This window comes from Colletotrichum chrysophilum (assembly GCF_026319265.1).
Source record: "Colletotrichum chrysophilum strain AFK26 chromosome Unknown scaffold_213, whole genome shotgun sequence".
NCBI lineage: Eukaryota > Fungi > Ascomycota > Sordariomycetes > Glomerellales > Glomerellaceae > Colletotrichum > Colletotrichum chrysophilum.
Genome location: NW_026517500.1, coordinates 28,570 through 47,857, shown reverse-complemented (window position 1 = coordinate 47,857; position 19,288 = coordinate 28,570). Strand labels below are relative to the sequence as shown.

General features: G+C 51.0%; 6 protein-coding genes across 6 annotated transcripts; 3 read left to right on the top strand and 3 right to left on the bottom strand.

Annotated features, from left to right (window-relative positions):
* Positions 1 to 2,231: 2,231 nt before the first annotated feature.
* COL26b_013238 (uncharacterized protein) lies at positions 2,232 to 3,060 on the bottom strand (the record flags this gene model as incomplete). Its single annotated transcript, XM_053185859.1, is given in 3 exon segments — positions 2,232 to 2,665; positions 2,723 to 2,985; positions 3,005 to 3,060. The coding sequence occupies 3 exon segments, from the start codon at positions 3,058 to 3,060 to the stop codon at positions 2,232 to 2,234; spliced, it is 753 nt and encodes a 250-aa protein (XP_053030206.1).
* A 1,372-nt stretch (positions 3,061 to 4,432) lies between these two features.
* On the top strand, positions 4,433 to 6,004 carry COL26b_013237 (uncharacterized protein; the record flags this gene model as incomplete). The annotated part of the gene is made up of 1 exon (XM_053185858.1): positions 4,433 to 6,004. One exon carries the CDS (start codon positions 4,433 to 4,435, stop codon positions 6,002 to 6,004), a length of 1,572 nt encoding a protein of 523 aa, XP_053030205.1.
* A 3,089-nt stretch (positions 6,005 to 9,093) lies between these two features.
* On the bottom strand, positions 9,094 to 10,234 carry COL26b_013236 (putative secondary metabolism biosynthetic enzyme; the record flags this gene model as incomplete). Its single annotated transcript, XM_053185857.1, has 3 exons — positions 9,094 to 9,870; positions 9,920 to 10,149; positions 10,213 to 10,234. 3 exons carry the CDS (start codon positions 10,232 to 10,234, stop codon positions 9,094 to 9,096), a joined length of 1,029 nt encoding a protein of 342 aa, XP_053030204.1.
* Positions 10,235 to 11,056: 822 nt separating this feature from the next.
* COL26b_013235 (uncharacterized protein) lies at positions 11,057 to 12,137 on the top strand (the record flags this gene model as incomplete). The annotated part of the gene is made up of 2 exons (XM_053185856.1): positions 11,057 to 11,125; positions 11,184 to 12,137. 2 exons carry the CDS (start codon positions 11,057 to 11,059, stop codon positions 12,135 to 12,137), a joined length of 1,023 nt encoding a protein of 340 aa, XP_053030203.1.
* A 2,500-nt stretch (positions 12,138 to 14,637) lies between these two features.
* On the bottom strand, positions 14,638 to 15,508 carry COL26b_013234 (uncharacterized protein; the record flags this gene model as incomplete). Its single annotated transcript, XM_053185855.1, has 2 exons — positions 14,638 to 15,287; positions 15,355 to 15,508. The coding sequence occupies 2 exons, from the start codon at positions 15,506 to 15,508 to the stop codon at positions 14,638 to 14,640; spliced, it is 804 nt and encodes a 267-aa protein (XP_053030202.1).
* A 928-nt stretch (positions 15,509 to 16,436) lies between these two features.
* On the top strand, positions 16,437 to 16,770 carry COL26b_013233 (uncharacterized protein; the record flags this gene model as incomplete). Its single annotated transcript, XM_053185854.1, has 2 exons — positions 16,437 to 16,480; positions 16,533 to 16,770. 2 exons carry the CDS (start codon positions 16,437 to 16,439, stop codon positions 16,768 to 16,770), a joined length of 282 nt encoding a protein of 93 aa, XP_053030201.1.
* Positions 16,771 to 19,288: the final 2,518 nt, after the last annotated feature.

The following is a 19,288-nucleotide window of genomic DNA, read 5'->3' as shown; positions in this document are numbered from 1 at the left end:
CAAAGGCGATTCAGGAGGCTTAGTTTTGGTTGATTTGTTGAACATTACGACGAAAATGGCGAAGGGGTTTCAGTTCTTGTCTGTCGCTCCTGATGTTGTGAATCTGGTCGGATTGGCCGTGGTTAGGGGAGATTGTTGAAGCAGCTGTTTCTTTACACAAACGCAGTCCCTACCTACATACACATAAAACTAAAACTTGACGTCAAACCATCTACATCTTCTAATCTTGCGTCTTCCTTATGATCAATGCAAAAGTGAGGAAGACAACTTTTGCTCGCTGAAGTGGGAGCAATTCACGGGGCGCATTATCTTGGCTGGTCAAGATCACGTTCTGTGCTAAACTCCAACATGCCGAGGACCACGATGAACACCCACTATCTAATGAAACCCCCCGTTTAATCTATATAGAGAGAAGCCAAGTTCTAGCCTCAACACTTGGACTTTGGCTTGCATCGTGCATTTACTTTTGCTGTCCGGGCGGAATATCTAGACCTGTTATGGCGGGGACTGATCCCGGTCGTGTCCATTGTTCTTTTGGTCATGGTGTCCAATAATTCTTCTGAATTGCTGAATCGCTGAGTTTTAGAGGATTCAGGTCCGACTCAATGTCTATAAGCAATACCCAGGAAAGAACCTTATACCACGCACTATGGGACGCAACTAAGGAATAACTGCCATGGCATATTGCATAGCACGTCGTGAGCTACATCTATCCAGAGTTCGCAGAACATAGGTTGCAAATTAATCTTAACCCAGAAAACGGCCGCATGCTAGCTTCCAGGCATTGCGTTACAGCCTGAACTAGGAGACCGACTCGACTTACCTTAGAAAGAAAGGTTTGAAGCTAGGTAATTGTCCGCCATTCTGACTCCTCTAAGTCGATTCATATGTTGCTAGCATCGAAAAACAATCTTTTCAATGATCAAAGTCAGGCCTCTCGGCATGCTGGGCAGAATATTGCGCTTCCTTTTCGGACCGAGGCTCCTGTTGTTTGTGACGAGTAAGCATATGCGCCCATACGGCTGACATACAGGCTGTCTACGGTGTCATGTTTCAACGCCAATCAATCTCAGAGCAGCAGTGTCTTTGATACGTGTCCACGTCGGATTACAAAAGGATTTGAAGGGCGGTGTCGAATTTGAGGTGTCTGATTGTGTGGTGATGATGGAGAAGTATTTAGTCTTTCGACATGAGTGGCTCAATTTGTGTACAGAACCAACCGGCCGAGCCAACTGCCGATTGATGTTATGCAGAGGTTATGCACGGGACAGCTGCTTGCATCAAGTCATCTAAGCGAACTCGCCAAGGGGCTGATGATGCATCTAAGCATGATAACAAGCCTCGGGGTCCTGATTCCCGTCCGTTTGCCTGGGATCGCCCCATTTTTGTCGGGTTGTCGGTGGGCGAACTCTCCGTCCCGTCTGGAACTGTTCGCTTCAGTGGGTGACACCGTGGTTGGACCAGGCTGCAGCGCCAAGCATGGCTCACGATGAATCATCCGCGCTAGCAAGGGCTAATGCATGTTTTGGTTGAGAATGACTAGGATCATCCCAGTCATGGCGTTGTGCACGAACCTGTCATCCTCCACTCGAAGAAGGGTCCGGAATGGGCTGCCGACTGGGAGAATGAGGGGTGATATGTCGCTGAAGGACGTCCTTTTTGTACGTTGTCGTGATGGAATGACGATGGATGAGCCATTGAGCATCACATTGAGCCATTATGTTGACGTTGGACATCACCTCCCAAAAGTGGTGATTTCGTATCTCGTGCCGCATCTCGGTGGCCACGGGATTGGTTTCGTGAGCGATTGTCGCTTACTGCCGTAATTCAGCATGCTGAATGAGCCATCTTGGGTCATGTTGAACCACCAAGGAAAGAAGATCGCGAAATCATATAAAGATAGATTTAAATAGCTTTCATCATCGTAGAGTCTGTTTGCAATGAAGAAATGAGTTCAAGTTAACCCCAGCACTAACGACAAGAAGCCATGAGAAGTGCATGGTATATCACAATGATGAAGAGATAGGCAAGTTGACAATTAACCAAACATTCCATTCATTAGCTGCTACGTGATGACAACACCGGAAGATGACTGAACACAAAACTCTCTCGCACCACAGGATGCGAGTCCATGGGTCCATTTCCAGCCGACATCGTCTGACAAACACCAGCGCTTCCTTCATACAACTCATTCCCACGGAGGCGAAAAGACAAAAAGGCTGACCATCCAGCTACGGCTTAGTTTCCTTCCGCATGACGCTCCGAAGAGCCTCGGTCTCTGCCTCCTGACGTGCGAGACGAAGACGGAGTTCGTCGCGTTCGCGCGTCATGTCCTCCAACATCTTCTCAAGGTCCGAGATGCGATCAACCTTCTTCTGGCGGTACTTGCGGGCGGCGATGGTGTTTCGCTGCCGGCGCAGGATCTTGTCGGTGTGGGGGGTCGATATCTCTTGGCCTTGGCCGTCAGAGTTGGGCGAGGAACGGTGAGATGATGGGACCCCCGGCGCAGCAGTGTATACTGACATGTCCAGGGGAGGAGGCTGATTCGGACTGTTGTTGTTCGAGCTGTCACTGGAGCCGAAGAGAGGGTCCAGGTGAGGAGGGAGGAGGCTATCCGGGAAGGTGTCGAAGAGGGTTGGTGGTGTGGTGTCAATGTAGGGGAATGCTACATATATGTTTAGCTTGAGGCCAATCGAAGGAGTCACAGAATGAGTCAACTTACATTGGTCAATTAAGCTGTCGAGGGGACTGGCACTGACGTAAGGCGTCGCAGTAGCGGCAGACGTCCACGGCAGAGTGTCCCAAGGTGTCGGATCAAGAAAACAGGTAAGGCTCGGATCGGTGTGGACGGATTCAGGTCCGAAGAGCCCAAAATCCGCACCCGGGAGACCAGCGGTCGACAACGGTTGTTGTGGTTGATACTGAAGATCGTGAATGAAGCCGGTCTCGCCGGGGAGATTGCAATTATCCGCTGCCCATGGCAGACTGTTGGTGAGGTTGCCACCAGAATCTGGCGATCTGGCGGCAGGCGGCCGATGCTGATGCTGCGGCGGCCGGCATTGTTGCAGAGTGTAGGGGCCCCGTTAACTAGGGGCCAGAAGTTGGCGTTTTAGAAACGGAGGGAGTTGAGGGTCTCGACTTGCGAGATAGGTTGATTGTCCTGAGGAAGGAAGAGGAAATCGAGGAAAGACGAGCGCGGGGATGGGAATTATTAATGGAACTTTGGCTTCAGCGGTAAACCAGTGATCGGCGGGGAACTGTGATCATCCTTGCGGGTTTACGGCGGCCGCATTCTGCTGACTGCAGGATAGAACGCTAAACTCTTGTTGGTTAATGAGAGTACGGAAGTACATGGCGCAGTCTGTCTGACCTGTGGCAGTACTTTGTTGGAGGCGGACGGACTTTTTCGAGTCATGTGGAGTTCATCTTGCAGTTAAGAGAGTCGCATTCTCATTCTAACCCAGTTCAGCCACATCTGGCATAAAGTATGCATCAAGACCCCTTGATCGTTCAAGCCGAGACTGATCCCTGCGCCCCATGATCACTGCTCGAAATACTGCCTACGCGACCTCCAGGTCAGGAAAAAGAGCTGACAGGTTCACTCTTGCCTTGATGACAAACGTGTTTGCTTCATCCATCCACTCTGTGCCTCATTGAGAGCATCCCCTTTTGCCAGAAACAAGCAGCTGAGCATACTACGAATTTGATAGCGCCCTACACATCACCGGCGGATCTCGACCAAATCAGCCCACTTCCAGGAGACGCTGCAGAGCCCGTAAATCTACCTAAACCGGCACGCCCTCTGACGTTGCTCCTTCAGAGACCCCTTGCCAAGTGCTCATCTGCGGCTCACCTTTTGCATGGGTCGGGCCCAACGCGGAGACATAGCGACCGACCGACCGGAAATCTTTCCCATCCCTCTCATTTGAGTTACCCTCGGACAATCCCACCATCAGATGGATCCAGCACATCTTGCAGATACGGCGTCGACATCGCCGAGAAGCGCTGCCAGCCAGGCCGGCTCACTCGAAAGCGATAACAACAGCAACGGCAGACTATCTGTCGCTCACCGCCCCAGACACACCCGCACCAGCACGCCTAAAGTAAGGACAGGCTGTGTGACCTGTGAGTACCAAAAGCCCCGCTCGCGTATGCTGCACTCCGCTCACCCTCAGCAGGCAAGTGAGTTTAACAAGACGCCTAAGTGGCCGATCCTAGGCTGTTATCTAACATTAACCCTTCTAGAAAACGGCACATCAAATGCGATGAGGCAAAGCCACATTGCATGAACTGCCTGAAAACCCGTGGCGTATGCGATGGGTATGTCGTCAAGCCACGGAAGGCGAGGGGCAGGCCTGCCGCCCAACCGCAACGACTCAACCCTCCGTCACCATGTCGCGCCAACCAGCGTGTGCTACCAAGAGAACCGGACATGAACTCTCTGGACTTTGAGAATGATAGAGACAGCGTTTACTTCGAAGACTGGAACGACCTTGTTCAGGTTTCCCTCGGCGGCGCGCCGTTCTCCCGCACCAAGCTCTGGAACGAGATGATGCCGCAACTCAGCAGACAGAATCCAGCGCTACGACACGCGGCCATCAGTATCGGCGCCATGAGCAGGGCGCTGTCACAAAAAGGGAACTACGTCGTCGCGAGGAACTTCAACAACATCGCCGACCTTCTTCAGAGCCAACACTACCAGAGCGCCATCGTTCATTATTGCCAAGCTCTCCGACTGCAAGCTCACGCCGACTTCCAAACAGCAAGCATTCAGGAAGCAGTCCTGTTGTCCATACTGTTTGTTTCATTTGAGGCCCTCCGCGGAAATCGGCATTCGGCGCTGCAGCACGTGAGATATGGTTTCGTGCTATTACAGGAACTGCTTATGAGCGAGGATGCGGACGCGCGTATCTGGAATCTCGCCCCCGACCCGCGACAACTCATCACTGAGGTCTTAGACCTGTACAACCATCTCGACGTACAGAGTCGCACCGTTCTAGCCGGCAACGTAAAGACCAGTCGCTCACCAGCCTATGAGCTCATTAGAGGCCTCAAAGCCCGCGGTCACACTATTGAGACGTACAACATGCAGATCCAACGCTACACAGACCCAGGGGAAGGCAGGAAAAACATGCCAGAGATCTTCTACGATGCCGAACAGGCGTACACCTGGTGGCAGGTGTGTCAGCGGCGCATCGCGAAACTCGGTCCGTTATTGCTCAGCGTCATCGACGATCTCAAGTTAGATGAGATAACAGACGAGAAGGGAATCGACGAACTCCTTGTGATCATGCAAGACCGCCCAGAGCTGCTTGCATATTGTGAGAAGTCCATGGGGCACTTGCAACAATGGCGAGCATCTTTCGAGCCTCTTTACAATAGGACTCTGTCAGACAGTTCCATCAGTCGGAGAGAGTATCTCAAGATCTTGCATCTGCGGATGCACTACTTGATTATGTTTATCTACAGCTTCTTCCCCAAGTATGCAGATGAGGCGACCATCTCCAGCATGACACCATACTGCCGGGAGATCAACGAAGTTATCGAGATATTGCTGCGCGAACAAGAGAAGGATATCAAGTCGCCGGCGAATCTCTTCTCTATGGAGTTTGGCATCGCATGGCAACTCACTATTGTCGCCATGACCTGCCGCGATCCACTGGTAAGAGAGAGCGCGACACGGATTCTCGAAAAGTACCCTAGGCGGGAAGGATTGTGGGATAGCCAAGCTTTTCTTGCCGTCCTTCTCAAAAACCGTGACCTTGAAAGAGACAATGCCAAGGAAGGCACGGCGGCGGAGCAATGGAGACGCCTATGCAGACGCGAATTCATATTTGAGGACGCAGGGGAAACCATCATTTTCCGTTCGCTGAAGAAGAACCACACCACTGGGGAATGGGACCTGGTAGAAGAGACGGCTGATTTCAGAGGTGAGGTGGAGGGCTTGGTATGGAAAGAGAGGCCTTTGAGCGGACAGGGTTTTATCATGACCGGTATGAATTGATCGGCGCAGTAGCCATGTTGGGCTTTGGAAGTGAGACATACTAATGTTCTCACAATAGTGGCAGGAGATCCCGTGAAGGAACCAACTTCGCTCTGCCATTTGTAGGCAATGTTCTGTTTTCAATCGATACCCAAATTTCTTTGGTCAAAGATACTATGGGACTTGGTACAATTGTGCTCAGTTGTCTTCTAACATGATGCGAGCGATGAGACTGGCCCCGGCCAGAGTCAAGTGCCTCTTAACACATCTCATTCGCGTCTTGGCATCAGGAATATCCACAGTCAACAGAGACTAACGTAACATGGTCTGTGTTATGTTCCATTTCACTCTTCCAATGCGTTCCTAATCACCTCCTTGAGAACGAAGACGGATTGGTGGGACGGTTGACCTGGAGATATCCGCCTTCCATCTTCAGTCTTGTAGAGGCAGACATGATTTGATCTTCATTATCGAAGTTTGCCAACGATCCGGAGGTGACCAACGGCGCATATCCATCGAATCCACGGCGAAAGCTTGCGTGGGGAACAGCGGCCGCTTTGGTTTCTTGCCTGTCATGTTGCTCGCAGGGCTTGCCTTGATTGACATGAAAGTTGGTATCGTGTTGAAAGTCCTTTCCATTATGGAAGAGGACGGTGATTGCATTAGACATTCCGATGACTTAGCGGGGCTCGTGAACGATACGGCGCGGGTTCGTTTGCCTTGAAGTTGCAGAAACTCGGGCAGGATTTAGTATGATGACGGGGAGTGTCAAGAAAAAGAAGTCGGCAAGAAAGGGGAGCGATACGTGCCTCAATATGGATTGCTGTTCAGGAGCAACCATCCCCATCCTCAGAGGTAATCATTGAAATATGTATGTTCTGAAAACTATGACGCAGAAGACTGACAAAATCGCATCCCAGGTTCAGCTTCCAAGGTTCTCGGCCTTCATTGCCGTAGTTCTGCATGTCCGCGAGTAAGTCTGTTGTCGCGTGTTGGAGCCAACTCCATCGCTCTTTATTTGCGAAAGCGAGCGCTGGTACCAGTTCTCAGTCTAAAACTGCTGGTTCCTGGCCGTGGGATCCCACCGCGCGCTTCTACATCGACTTACTCAAGACTTAAAATTAAGCAGGACTAAAGACATGACGATTCTTTCAAGAAGAATCACTCAAGTTGTATTCAGTGAATAACAGGCAGCGAAGACCCCACGTTCATTTACAAATGCATCTCAAGATTCATCGCACTGGCCGCTGCTCTCTAATGGAAATCCACATAATAGAGTTTGGACGACGGAACGCTAACCCAATGCGGCAATCTCATGCCCAATGAGGTTGCTTCACACTCGAAGTCAAGCTCGTGTTGGCCTGACTCAAAATGCCTCTGCTTGTTGCGCGGAGTTTTTCCCTTCATTTGGAATTAGGAGACGGAAGTAATCGAAGTTCCGGAGACATCAGAGGTAAACTCACTCCTAATAGTTGTCGAAATTCCCGTGGCTCTTCGGCATTCAGTCTCCTCGAGGAAAATCACGCTGAGCTAGTCGAGATGGTGTTCCACGGTCGACCTTCGCCGGCCTGCTTCCCCTGCAGGTCCAGAAAGCTAAGGGTACGCTCCCCATACCACCATAAGGAACTATCGAAAAAGATGTCAATCAAACTGGAATTTTGGGCTCATACTAACATTATTGATTTTCAGTGCGATCTGCGATTAGAAGCTTGCGGCCAATGCCGCAGGGCCAAAATAACCTGCCACGGCTATCGGGATCCCAACGCTTTGCAGTTTCGGGACGAGTCTCGATCGGTGGAGCGGAAGGTAGTCACCCAGAGAGACGGAGTTATTCCAGGGTTACAAAGCCAGCCGACTGGTCTCGAACTGGGCTGGGACACCCGCGCTCGCTACGCTTTCTTCTCGACCTACATTGGCGGGTTCACGCGCAGCATGGGGGAAGTAACCCACCATTATAGGACCGCCACAGCATGCGATCATCTCTCTGCGAGTGTCGAAGCAGCCAGCTTAGCATATATGGGTACGCAGCTGGGCAGTGCGCATCTCCTCGCGCTCGCCAATTCCAGTTACGTCAAAGCAATCCAGAGGCTTAGCCGATCTTTGAATGATCTTAGCTCCGAAGGAGCTGAGGAAGCTCTTCAATCGGTTCTTCTACTAGACATGTATGAGAAAATGGTCCATCGCGATCCCCAAAACTCCCAGGCCTGGAAGAGTCACTCTCAGGGGGGTCTGACCCTCCTACACTCCCGCGCAACAACCATCCTATCGAGCCCGACTGGACGTCAGGTTGCCGCCCGACTAGTGACTGCTGTCATAGTTACCTGCGCAACAGTCGGTATCAACACGCCTAAGGAGCTGGCTTCAGTGCGTCGCAACATTGGCTATCATGTTAACAGTCCCAAGTGGAGCTTTCTAGGCATTCTGAATCGCGTCTCAAACTTGCACTTCGATTTCAAAGCGGGAAGAATATCAGAACGCAACTTCATCATCCGAGCTAAGAGTCTGGACGATCAACTGGTTACATTGGAAGCGACAGTGCCATCGACATGGCGGCCCCTCTTGATACCAGTCACCGGGGGTAATCCTCATGTTCTCGGCACATATTATCATCTCTACCCGGACCACTACACCACGCAAGTCACCAATGCGCTTCGAACAATGAGGCTTATTCTATACATCATAGTAAAGCGTTACACTGCGGATGGCAGCTATACTCAAGACAGTGCCTTCAAGAAGACGATTCGAGACATTGCACATCACATCTGCGCGTCCGTACCACAATTCACGTTGCCAAGGGTGTGCGAGACGAACACTCTTCCCTTCTCGCCCGTGCAACAGCTTCAGTGTCGCACATTCCTCGCCCCGTTATATCTTGTCCACCAAGTGTCGGAAGATGATTCGGTGAAGCAGTGGGTGAAGAACTGCCTCGCAAACATGTGGCAGTCCGGAGGTTTGAAGACGGCGAAAGACATTGCCGAGGTCATGGACACGGAGCCAAATTTGGACTATTGGTCAGTCTTTGCAACGACAGGGAGCTACGCATTTGCAGCATAACAAAAGAGACTTGTTCTAATCTAAATGGAGCTCTACATTGAGCTACCGATGTTGCTTCAACCCTCCAAGTCCATCAGAGACTTCACGGAATCCACCACAGTCTTCTCATATGCTGTCCACTTCATTCCCAGAATTTCCTCAGCTCTGGAAGTGTTGTAGCCAAATGACTTAAGGTTCGGATTTGGTGCTCCTCCTATCGCATCCAGCCCAGGCAACTTCTCCCGCAAGTCTGGGAACTTATCCCATACGATCTTGCCCATTTCAGCGTTGCTATAGAAGCCACTGGTAACAAAGAAACGCTTTCCAGCTGCTTGGTCGGTTTCCATGGCCTTGACATGCGCCAATGCCACGTCGCGAACATCAACCCAGAGAGGCAGTGCTGTAGACGGGAGTCCACCCTTGTGCTTGCCAGTAATCACCTCTGCCAGGAGCTGGTTTGAAGTGTTGACCTCAGCAAGAGTCTTCGGCGGTAGTCTGACCGGGCCGTAAATCATTGGCGGGTTGATCGTGGAGAGGGTGAAATTGGGTTTCTCGTTGGCGACAAAATCCCAGGCGGCCTTCTCTGCCGACTTTTTGGATACGACGTAGGCGCTCACGGGGCTCGCGTGCGCATCTTCAATGGTCAACGGGCTCCAATCCTCTTCTGAGTATGTCTTCTCCGCCCCCGAGGCGGCAAGGCCAGGGTTGAGAATAGCCGCAAAGGAGGAAGTAACCACGACGCGCTTCACACCTGGGCAGGATTCTTTGATCGCATGCAGAACTCCGGTCGTACCCAAGACTGCAGGGTCAATCAGATCCTTTTTCGGGTCGGTGACGTTGTAATGGAACTGAATCTGATGAGCAACGAGGGGAATTGAGGCTGTCTAGGTTTCGCAAGCTTACCGGACTAGCCACATGAAGCACAGCTTCCAGGCTGTGGGTGCTGAGAGCGGAAAAGGCTCCTTTGGCTGCAATGTCGGGGACGACGATGGTTTCGAGCTTGCTTTTGGGGACGTCTTTGAAAGATCCATGAATAGCCATCGCCTTCTCTTGCGATCGAGCCGTTGTCAGGACGGAGTGTCCGCGTTGAAGGAGGACATCGATCACATGGCCGGCGACGAAACCCGTTCCGCCTGATCGGTAAAATCAACCTGTTAGCTTTTGCTCGCTGGAGTGTATCCTGATGTTCACGGTACCTGTAACAAGGACCTTGGTCATCTTTAGATTGACGGAAAGACCGTGCCGACTGGTTGAGAAGTTGGGACGATCTGTGAGAAATAGCGGGCAGATGAGACGATCACAAATAGACAGGATTCTATGTCTGTCTTGCGGGCTTACGGATGATTTACTAATTCTTTTAAATCCTTTAAGGTTGGAAGACACCATCAAAGCTGTGACCATCTTGCCGGCTGTTCATGCGGCTGGGGCGGTATCCGCACCCAAGATTGGCAGAAGATTGACCGCTCTGTACGTGTCAAGAAATCAGACGATCTGACCCTGAGGAAAGCGTAAATTAACCATACAATGAAGAGAACCATATACCAAGATCAATTACGTCGATAGGACCCGTGGAGATGGATGCGACCAAAAGGTTGTCGTCCGGCTCCGAACTGAGCAGAAGAAGTATGGAGAACGTAACGCTAGCCAGATGGAGTTTAATAACCACGAAAGTCGGATGCGATGCAAGGATCTGTGTTCCCACAACGCAGATGAGGTGCTGACCGGCGGCTCCGAATCATCGGTGACAGAAAGCTTAACTCCCGTAGGGCCGACCGGAACCTACTGTCAACCTTACTTCCACGATACAAACGATACCGAGTTTCACTTTCAGGTCCAATAACTCCAGAGTTTGACCGAGCCTACTTACTAACGGTTGTTGGGCGACGATGGGTGCTGCCTCACATATAAGGGCGCCATCCATTCGACGGAGCTTGCCACAGCGTACAAACTTTCTACAACTCCGATTACACATAATTCGCCGCTTCTGTTGGTTACGCGTTGCATCTGCTCTAATTCATCCTTATCAAAATTGTTTTCGCAATGGCGAAGTACGCGAGAGATGCACCCGAAGGGTTTCGTAATTCCATTGAGAATGTTGCAGTTGTTGGTGTAAGTTGGTTGGTTGACTCTGGCGATCATTGGGCTTTGCATGCTAACTTCTTTCGAGGCAGGGGGTCAAATAGGCAGAGCTATTGCAGTGCAACTTCTGAAAACAGGAAAGCACCGAGTCACAGCTATCACGCGCAGCGGGAGCAGCAACTCGCTGCCCGAAGGTTTAGAGAAGACATTTGTTGACTACAACAACGAGGAATCTCTGATCGACGCTCTAAAAGGCCAGGATTTCTTGATAATTACCCTTTCCCTCAGCGCGGTGCCGGGAACCCACAGTGACTTGGTCAGGGCCGCGGCAAAGGCGGGAGTGAGGTACGTGATGCCAAACGCCTACAGCATCAATTTCGCAACCAGCGAGAATCTCCGGCGAGACATTCCTGTTGGGAACACAGTCCTCGCAAACATCGCCGAGATCCAACAGGCCGGCATGACATCAATTACCTTGATGAACGGGTTCTGGTACGAGTACAGCCTAATTGCCGGTCCTGCAACCTTTGGGTTCGATCTCGACAACCGCATCATCACGTTCTACGACGACGGCAAGAAGGCCATCAACACGTCAACTTGGGTCCAGTGCGGACGCGCAGTTGCTTCACTTCTCAGTTTGAGAGTACTTCCCGAAGACGAAGATGACAAGTCAACGACGATTTCCGAGTTCCACAACAGTACTCTCTTCATTTCAAGCTTCAAAATCACCCAGAGAGAGATGTTCGACAGTGTGAAGAGAGTCACGGGCACGACTGACGACGACTGGAGGATCTACTTCGAACCAACCAAGGCGCGCTACAAGGCTGGCATGGAGGACATGGAGAGGGGAAAGCCGGAGGGCTTTTACAGATCGATGTATGCTCGGGTCTTCTTTCCCAGCGGAGATGCAGACTTTGAGTCTGACGGAGATCGCCTGGGGCTCCCGGCTGAAGACTTGGACGAGAGCACGCGCTACGCCCTGTCGCTGAGGAGTTCGTCTTATGGCAGCCTACAAACAGACAACAACAGCCAGGAGCATTGAACAAAAGAGGGAAAATGCGTGTAGCATCATAAAGCAAGTTTCAGCCTGCCAATTGACAATTCTCGTTCTACTCTATTCCCGCAACATCCTCTGGTGTATGCATCTCTTTCATCTGCTTGACTCCATCTACCGGACGAAGCCAACTCGCCCGAGTGTCGATGAACTGCTCCACCTGCGGCTTCAACTTCTTTTCGACCAAGCTGAAGTCATCGACAGTGCCGAGACGAAGGATACTCATTCCCGGCAAACCCGAAGAGACACGATACAAGAGGGTTCCACAATTACCACAGAAGTGGTTGGCCATATCGTTCCCCGTGGCAATGGTCTTGGACTGGGTAAAAGACTTCAGGGTTTCCTTGCCTCGAAGGTGGCGTAGGTGGGTGTCGGCAACGGTAAAGTTGGAGCAGAACATCGATGAACTGATTTTGCGACAGTCGGCGCAGTGGCAGAGGAATCTGCTGATAAGGCCTGGCCCGTGTGTTGGCTGTGGCGGTAGGTCAGTCAAGATTCCAAGCTGAATTGCAAGCCGTTGTTGGGACTTACGAAGGCGAGCTGGACGGCACCACAAAGACATGTGGCTGTTGCCTCATCTTCGGTGGAACAACCATCAGTAGCGACACCGGCCAATGGGAAGAAACCTTTGTTGTTATCTTGAGTGGCCGCCATGTCTGGCGATTGTGTTGTATGTGGGTCGGGGTTTGGATGTTGTGTTGCTGTTGCTAGAGCTGTTGCTGCTGTTCAATGCTGAGCTTTTCGACAATGGCAAGCGAGAAAGGCAGGTTCAAATACTTTTCAAGTATCTTCATGGGCACATACGGGCGGCAAGGAGATAATCGCCAAGGCCCGGATACTGGTAATCATGCCGTGATATGCCGCTGACATACCCTCTTGTGGTGTTGGCCGACCCGATGTTGCAACATCCAGATTGGAGCTTTATTCCAGTTTGGTGGAGATAGCAGCGGTTTGCACATGGTGGGTTGAGAGATAGAATCCACCAGCTTAACTTCAGCGCTGATTCGTAAGCTGGCCGATTGGTGATTGGTCAATTATGGGATGCCCCCTCTTGAGACGACCTTAATTTTGAAGCATTGACTGCATCTGCGTCTTAAACCCGATAGAGGTCAGGGGCAGATGCTTGCAAGAAATGCAGATGACGTGAGTGACTTACGGTGAGTCGACTTGCGGTGCTGACAAACAACAGCTGAGGCCCCTGGGCGACTGCGGAGACAAAACCAGCCGACGTGCACAAGCTTAGAAGAACGATGAGATGACAAACACCAAACGGTTGGAAGGCTCTATTCTCTACGAGCACCTTGCATTACAAGATTACCCAAGCATGTTATTTGCAACCTTTGAATCCACTACACTCGGTTGAGGTGCAGCTCCATTCTGCACCGACGTTTGTTCGCGCTTCTTCGGCAACAAATGCTCAGGACACGGTCGATGACCCTTGGAGGGCATGTTCCCAGGGGGAATGTCGCCAACGACAATTCCCTGGTTGTGCGGGGCGTTTGTAGCTATTTAATCAATCAGAAATTGTCGGGAATTGAAACGAGTTCGATAACACTGCAAGGAGAAGGTGTTACACATACCAACGCTGTTTACTGTGTACATGGCGAACTTGTCAAGTCCTCGTCCCACGGAACTGAACTAATGGCCGTCAGCGCACCGTTCACTGCGGTTTTTGTAAGGACATAAGGTCATACAAAACCCATGATGGTTTTCTGTCGATCTTTCCTTCGATTAGAAACTATGTTTTGCTTGGAATTGGGGTGGAAGACCGTTGAAGTGGTTTTAAGCTTATTTCAGCTCTTTTATCCACCGTTGGAACATCGCCTCCAGGGTCCGCCTTGCAAGCAGGAAAGAGGCGTCAGGCATATATGGGCTGTGCTCATGGGCAGGCGCTTCGAGAAGAAGGCCATGTGATGTCATGTACGCCAATGCCTCGCGCCCGGCTTGTGAGATGTGAGGTTTCCCCACCAATCCGAGCAGGTCTCTTTGGCGGCCATTGTGGGAGTTAGGCGTCTTTGAGACTGCTGCGCCGCTGCGAGGCCTGGTCATCCACCACATTAGGGGTCTAGTCTGTCTTGGCAAGAGGACACAAGGTGTTCATTAATTCGGAGATCCTGAGACGAGCGGACAGGGCTCTTTCATCCACGATATGCTTTTCTCTTGGATTGAAGACGAGATCATTCTATTCTTCTTGCTTTGGAGACTTTAGACCAACATTAATGGAGTTCATGGATTTCCATCAATGAAGGAGTCAACGAAGATTAATGCGAAAACCTGTACACCAATTGATTAGGGCCTATCGGGCAACCTGAGTACGGTTCTACATAAGTCGTAAAGCTATTTACATTGCATGCGCCAGTCAACGACTGCGGGTATCTACGTTCCTGTCCAACTTGATTTCTCTGGCCCTAAGTGGCGCCAAAGCGAGATTATTTGAGATATCCTTGTTCTGGCCTTCTCCCCAGTACCTCGATCACTGCGTCACCTCTTATTTGAAATCTCCATCACCATTGCAACGAGAAAGAGGAATAGCCTTCTGCTGCTTGGCACAAACGGTGATGGCTCCAGCAACCCACTTCACACCCTCATAGGACCCTTCCTCGTACGAATCAGCGATCCACGTGCCCGTCTGCTTCAGAGAGCCCGGGCATCCCTGAAAGGTACGGCCGGACCGGCGGTTCACCCATGGACGAGTGATGACAGTACCAGTCCAGCCATCCTCAATGGTGCCGCGCACCGTCGTGGTAGCCGTTGTCGTCCAAGTGCGGGTGTAGTCAACGCCAAAGCTTGCACCCAGACGGTCCTTGATAGCCTTGATGTCAATACCAGCGCTGCCAGATACACTATTTGCGACTGAGTACGAAGAGGCGACGGAAACATCGATGCCCTTGCCAAAGCCAATAACGACGGGAGCCATTTGCACATCCCAGTTGACGAAGCGCTCCGTCTTGTCGGTTGTGATGGAGAAGGTATTGGAGCAGTCACGAGTGTGGAGGTTGGAGTCGGAGGTCTCGTTGAATGGAGTAGGTGCAAGGTGGTTGGCACTGTCGAGCCATTTTTGGGGGAACTTGGGGGTCTCCGGGTTGATACCCTCGCTCTCGAGAAGGGCGAGCCATTGCTTCTCGTTGACAACCTCCACTGTGAGGCGTTAGTCTGATAAGTCTGCGATAGAGTGCGAAAGCGACTAGACAAGAAAATGACATACCATTGCCGTCCTTGTAAACGAGCATTTCATCGCCAGCCAGGTTATGGTCTACAGACCGCCTAGTGCCATTCCCATATTGGCTTCGCAAGGCAAAGTGAGGAGCAGCACTTGCGGCCGTGGCCATGATAACGGTGATGAGCTTGGCAGAAACCATTGTGCCGACAGAGACAATTAGTCTCCTAGTGCTGAGAAGTAATATTTGGGGGAGAGAAGATGGGGATACTGAGATGATATGAAGTCGCATATCGAGTGGCAGCTATCATAGCTTTATAGCTCTCAGCGCGAACAGAATGTCGATACTATGTCTTCGCCGTGAGTCAATTGCAAATGCCACTTACACAGACTATTGCATGAGACTCGGAATCGGCTCAATAACCAAGGGCAGTGGAGTTCATCCGACGATGAAGTCGCTTACAGCGCCATCCCAGCGAGTCATGGCATGGCTCCAGATAATTGGGTTGAGAAGCAGCCAACCACCAACTCAACCATATCATCGGAGGCAGGCCTTCTCCCCAAGCTGGCGTCTATAACTGAAAGAGTTATGATCAGCTTCCGACCCGTCGGCAACACTTCACCGACGTGGTGGACCGACCCAGATATGCTCCATCTTTGGCACAGACGATTACCCGAACAGGCAAGCGATCGTTCGAAGTTCTCCATACCACACGACTCAGAGTGCATCATGAGATGAACTACGGACATCAATCAAGCTGAACTGGTGGGTATCTGCAAGAAAAGCGAGACCTTTTGCGCGAGAACATCGTGTTAATGTTGGACGAGTGCTTCACGGTTTGAGTAATGTACTTCGATAGTTGGTTGCGAATAGATTGATTACACTCAAGAAGGAAAGATGAGCGTCCGCGACCGCAACTGCAAGTCTTCGATGAGAAGGACTATTGTGGACTTTGTTGGAGGAGTTGGATATCATGTTATTCCAAATCCAACGCGTAGATCATTTTCGTATTTGAGCACCCGTCCCAGACCTCTTCTAACTACCTCAACCGTTGACCAGCCGATATTTTCAATCTTCCTTTAGTCCCTACTCTCGTCTTTCAGCCATTCCCTTACGATCAGTTTCCGAGATGCAGACATCCCATCTCCTCGCCGTGGTTCTCCTTGCAGCTGGGTTCGTTCCTCAACTTCCTTCTTGGTTGGCCACGTGTATTGACCCCCAATAGCGTCTTTGCCGACCTCCATAAAACTGCCGTGTGCGTCAAGGACAGAACGAACAACCCTATCGGCGGCACTCCGTACAGTCCAAGCTACAACTGGGTCAAGAACTACGAGATCTTGCCCGACGAGACCAAGTGTGCTTGCGACATGTACAAGGCGCGCAATACTGGAAGCAACCAATGGGACACGTGCCCTGATTGCACTTTTGTGAGTCGTCCACCCCTTCGCCTAGTTTTCCACTAAACTGATGTGCTTTTCAGGATGGTCTCGGTTGCAATTCTGAGGCCTGGCATATCGGTGGCGACGAGTTCACGTATTATTGCGAAAAGAAGTGCGGTGCTCAAGGCGCTGAGGCTAACTGAAATAATCCCGATATACGCAGAAAAGAGGGAATGGGGCGTCAATAAACGTGTAAATACAATGGTGTCACTGATCAAAGCAGGCTTGCACTTTTCTTCAAAGTAGTAATTTAAAAGCCAACATCAAACGCCGAGCACGTGAGGCCTCCTCATCATTTTCGCCAACGACGTGGTAATCGCGAGACCCTCTTCGCTGGCTAATTTACAACCCCTGTGTTACAGGCCTGGAATCGCAGAATAATGGTCCCTCATTTAGGGAACCTAATTTAAACGCAGTGGGCTAACCGTCTCGCCGATGACGACACACACTGTTGAACCTCTTCAACATGCACACCCTCATCACTTGTTCCTTCTCGTTTTCACAACTTGGGAGCAAAATATTGCCAGGACAAGAGTCCAACTAGTACTGATTTCGCTGCTTTGAAACGTTTACCGATCACTCTAATCTCCCTCCCTCATTTCCAAGGCCATTCGCGCAAGAGCTGGAACCCCTAGGGGAATGATACCTTGAGGTTGAACGCCGAGTCATTGCAACTCCAACCCTCTCCACAGTATCCCAGAAACACGACATTCCGCACGTGGGGTAACAACCGGGGCAAATGGCTTCAGCCCTGGAGACATGAAGCCACTTAATGCTGAGAGCTTGGGGCAACTTCTAATCTGATACCCCAGAGCATTCTCATGACCCAAGAGACGCTCAGATCTTCACTAACGTGTTACAGAGATCCCAATTCAAAGAACAGCTTGATATATCTACACGGCGCTTGATTGCCGCGCGTCAGCTCGATGACAAGGATACCGCAGTGAAGTCAATTCTTTCCCGCGGGACTTTCCTACCTTTTGGCCCTTAGAACGGGGGGAGGCGGTTTGAATTTATCTGAAAACGAGATCGTCTTGTCTAGCTCGCTGACAAGGTCACAATCATGTTCCTGATCTTCGCGTCAACGGGGAAAACTGCAACGTCGGCTGCGGCTATTCAACCACGACCTTCCAACGTGCCACTTATGCCGCCAAGATACGATCGACGACGTACAGTTCGATAGCGTGCGGGTGCTCGCTCCACCGCCCGGCCTCTGGTAAACATGGCTCTCAACGTCGTTACATGAGTCAGCTATGGCGGTGATCTTTGGATGTCTGATTGCGCTTATCGACCATTTCTGATGGAAACATGGCCGGAGGTTAAGTTATGAGGTAGCTTTAAGGCTCCAAGCTGTTGTTTGTGATCGTACGGTGTGGTCCAAGCAATATGCATGGTATTGAGCTTGAACGGCTAAGTAGCCATAATACACAATAGGTACCTATGTTGGCAAAACTTTTTGATTCTAAAAAATGTGAAGCCATTCACATCGTGAGCTCTCACAAGCCTCTTGCACTTCCTGCGCTTCGCTGATTTTGTCGACGTCTGGAGGTGGTTCACTTGGCCTGGCAGGTTTTGCCGATCGTAACTTGACAGTTCCCCACCGAGGAACATTTGGCTCACACGACAAGGTGGGTGACGTCAATGCAGTGGCAACGATAGTGTTATTTTGGAGCTATTTATGGGTCGAGTATGGAGAAGCTTACTCTCCGAGCTTGCCGTGATCGCCCGGCGCCGTCACCTGCCATCTTTGGTATGGGAGACAGGGAGGTGGCTGGGGTCGCGTGCAACCTTTGACTGATGAACGTCTTGGGCGGGTATTCTTTTGTGATAAATGAGGTTGGTTTTGTAGTTCGCGACGTGTGTTGATGGTGGTGTGGACTTATCCGTGTCGGGTGCTTTTGTTTGGAATCATCACATCCTGTGTCGTTGCGAGGCTTTCAGTGTTCAACCAGAACATCCCTAAAAAGTTTGAGATCCTCGGAAACATGCCCTTTAATATGTGTCTATGTTGAATCAATTGTGGAGAGGTATTACGGTCCCCGGGGGTGCTGCCGAGAAGGCACTGGCCGCTCATCCGGAGTACATCAAGGGCGCTGGAACCACGAAACTGAATGTTTACTTTAGTTCTATTCGATTGAGCACCTGCGAAAAGATTGTGTCCTTTGAATTTTGTTTCCAGAGGAACAGTCGCGCAGGTGCATTTATTGGTGGAGTGAGAGGGTATCCGGGCCGGCGACGGCGCGGGTGCGGGTGGGAACTGTGGGTCTACCCCCGTCCGCACCCCGAAATTGGCGCCGACCAGACCGGAACCTAGCACGGCGGGCAAGAACACCGAGACTTACACCAAGACTTACATCAACACCACCAGAAATGATTCACTCCTAGTATGGACATAAAAATCCCGAAATGGCATCTCCTCATCCGATCCAAGCCGGAGCAAAATCCCCAGACCGTCCCCAAATCCAAGTCATGACGTCACCCACCATCATCATCACGCCTCTCAAGCCAGTGACGCGACCAAGACATGCGTGATGGTTAAAGT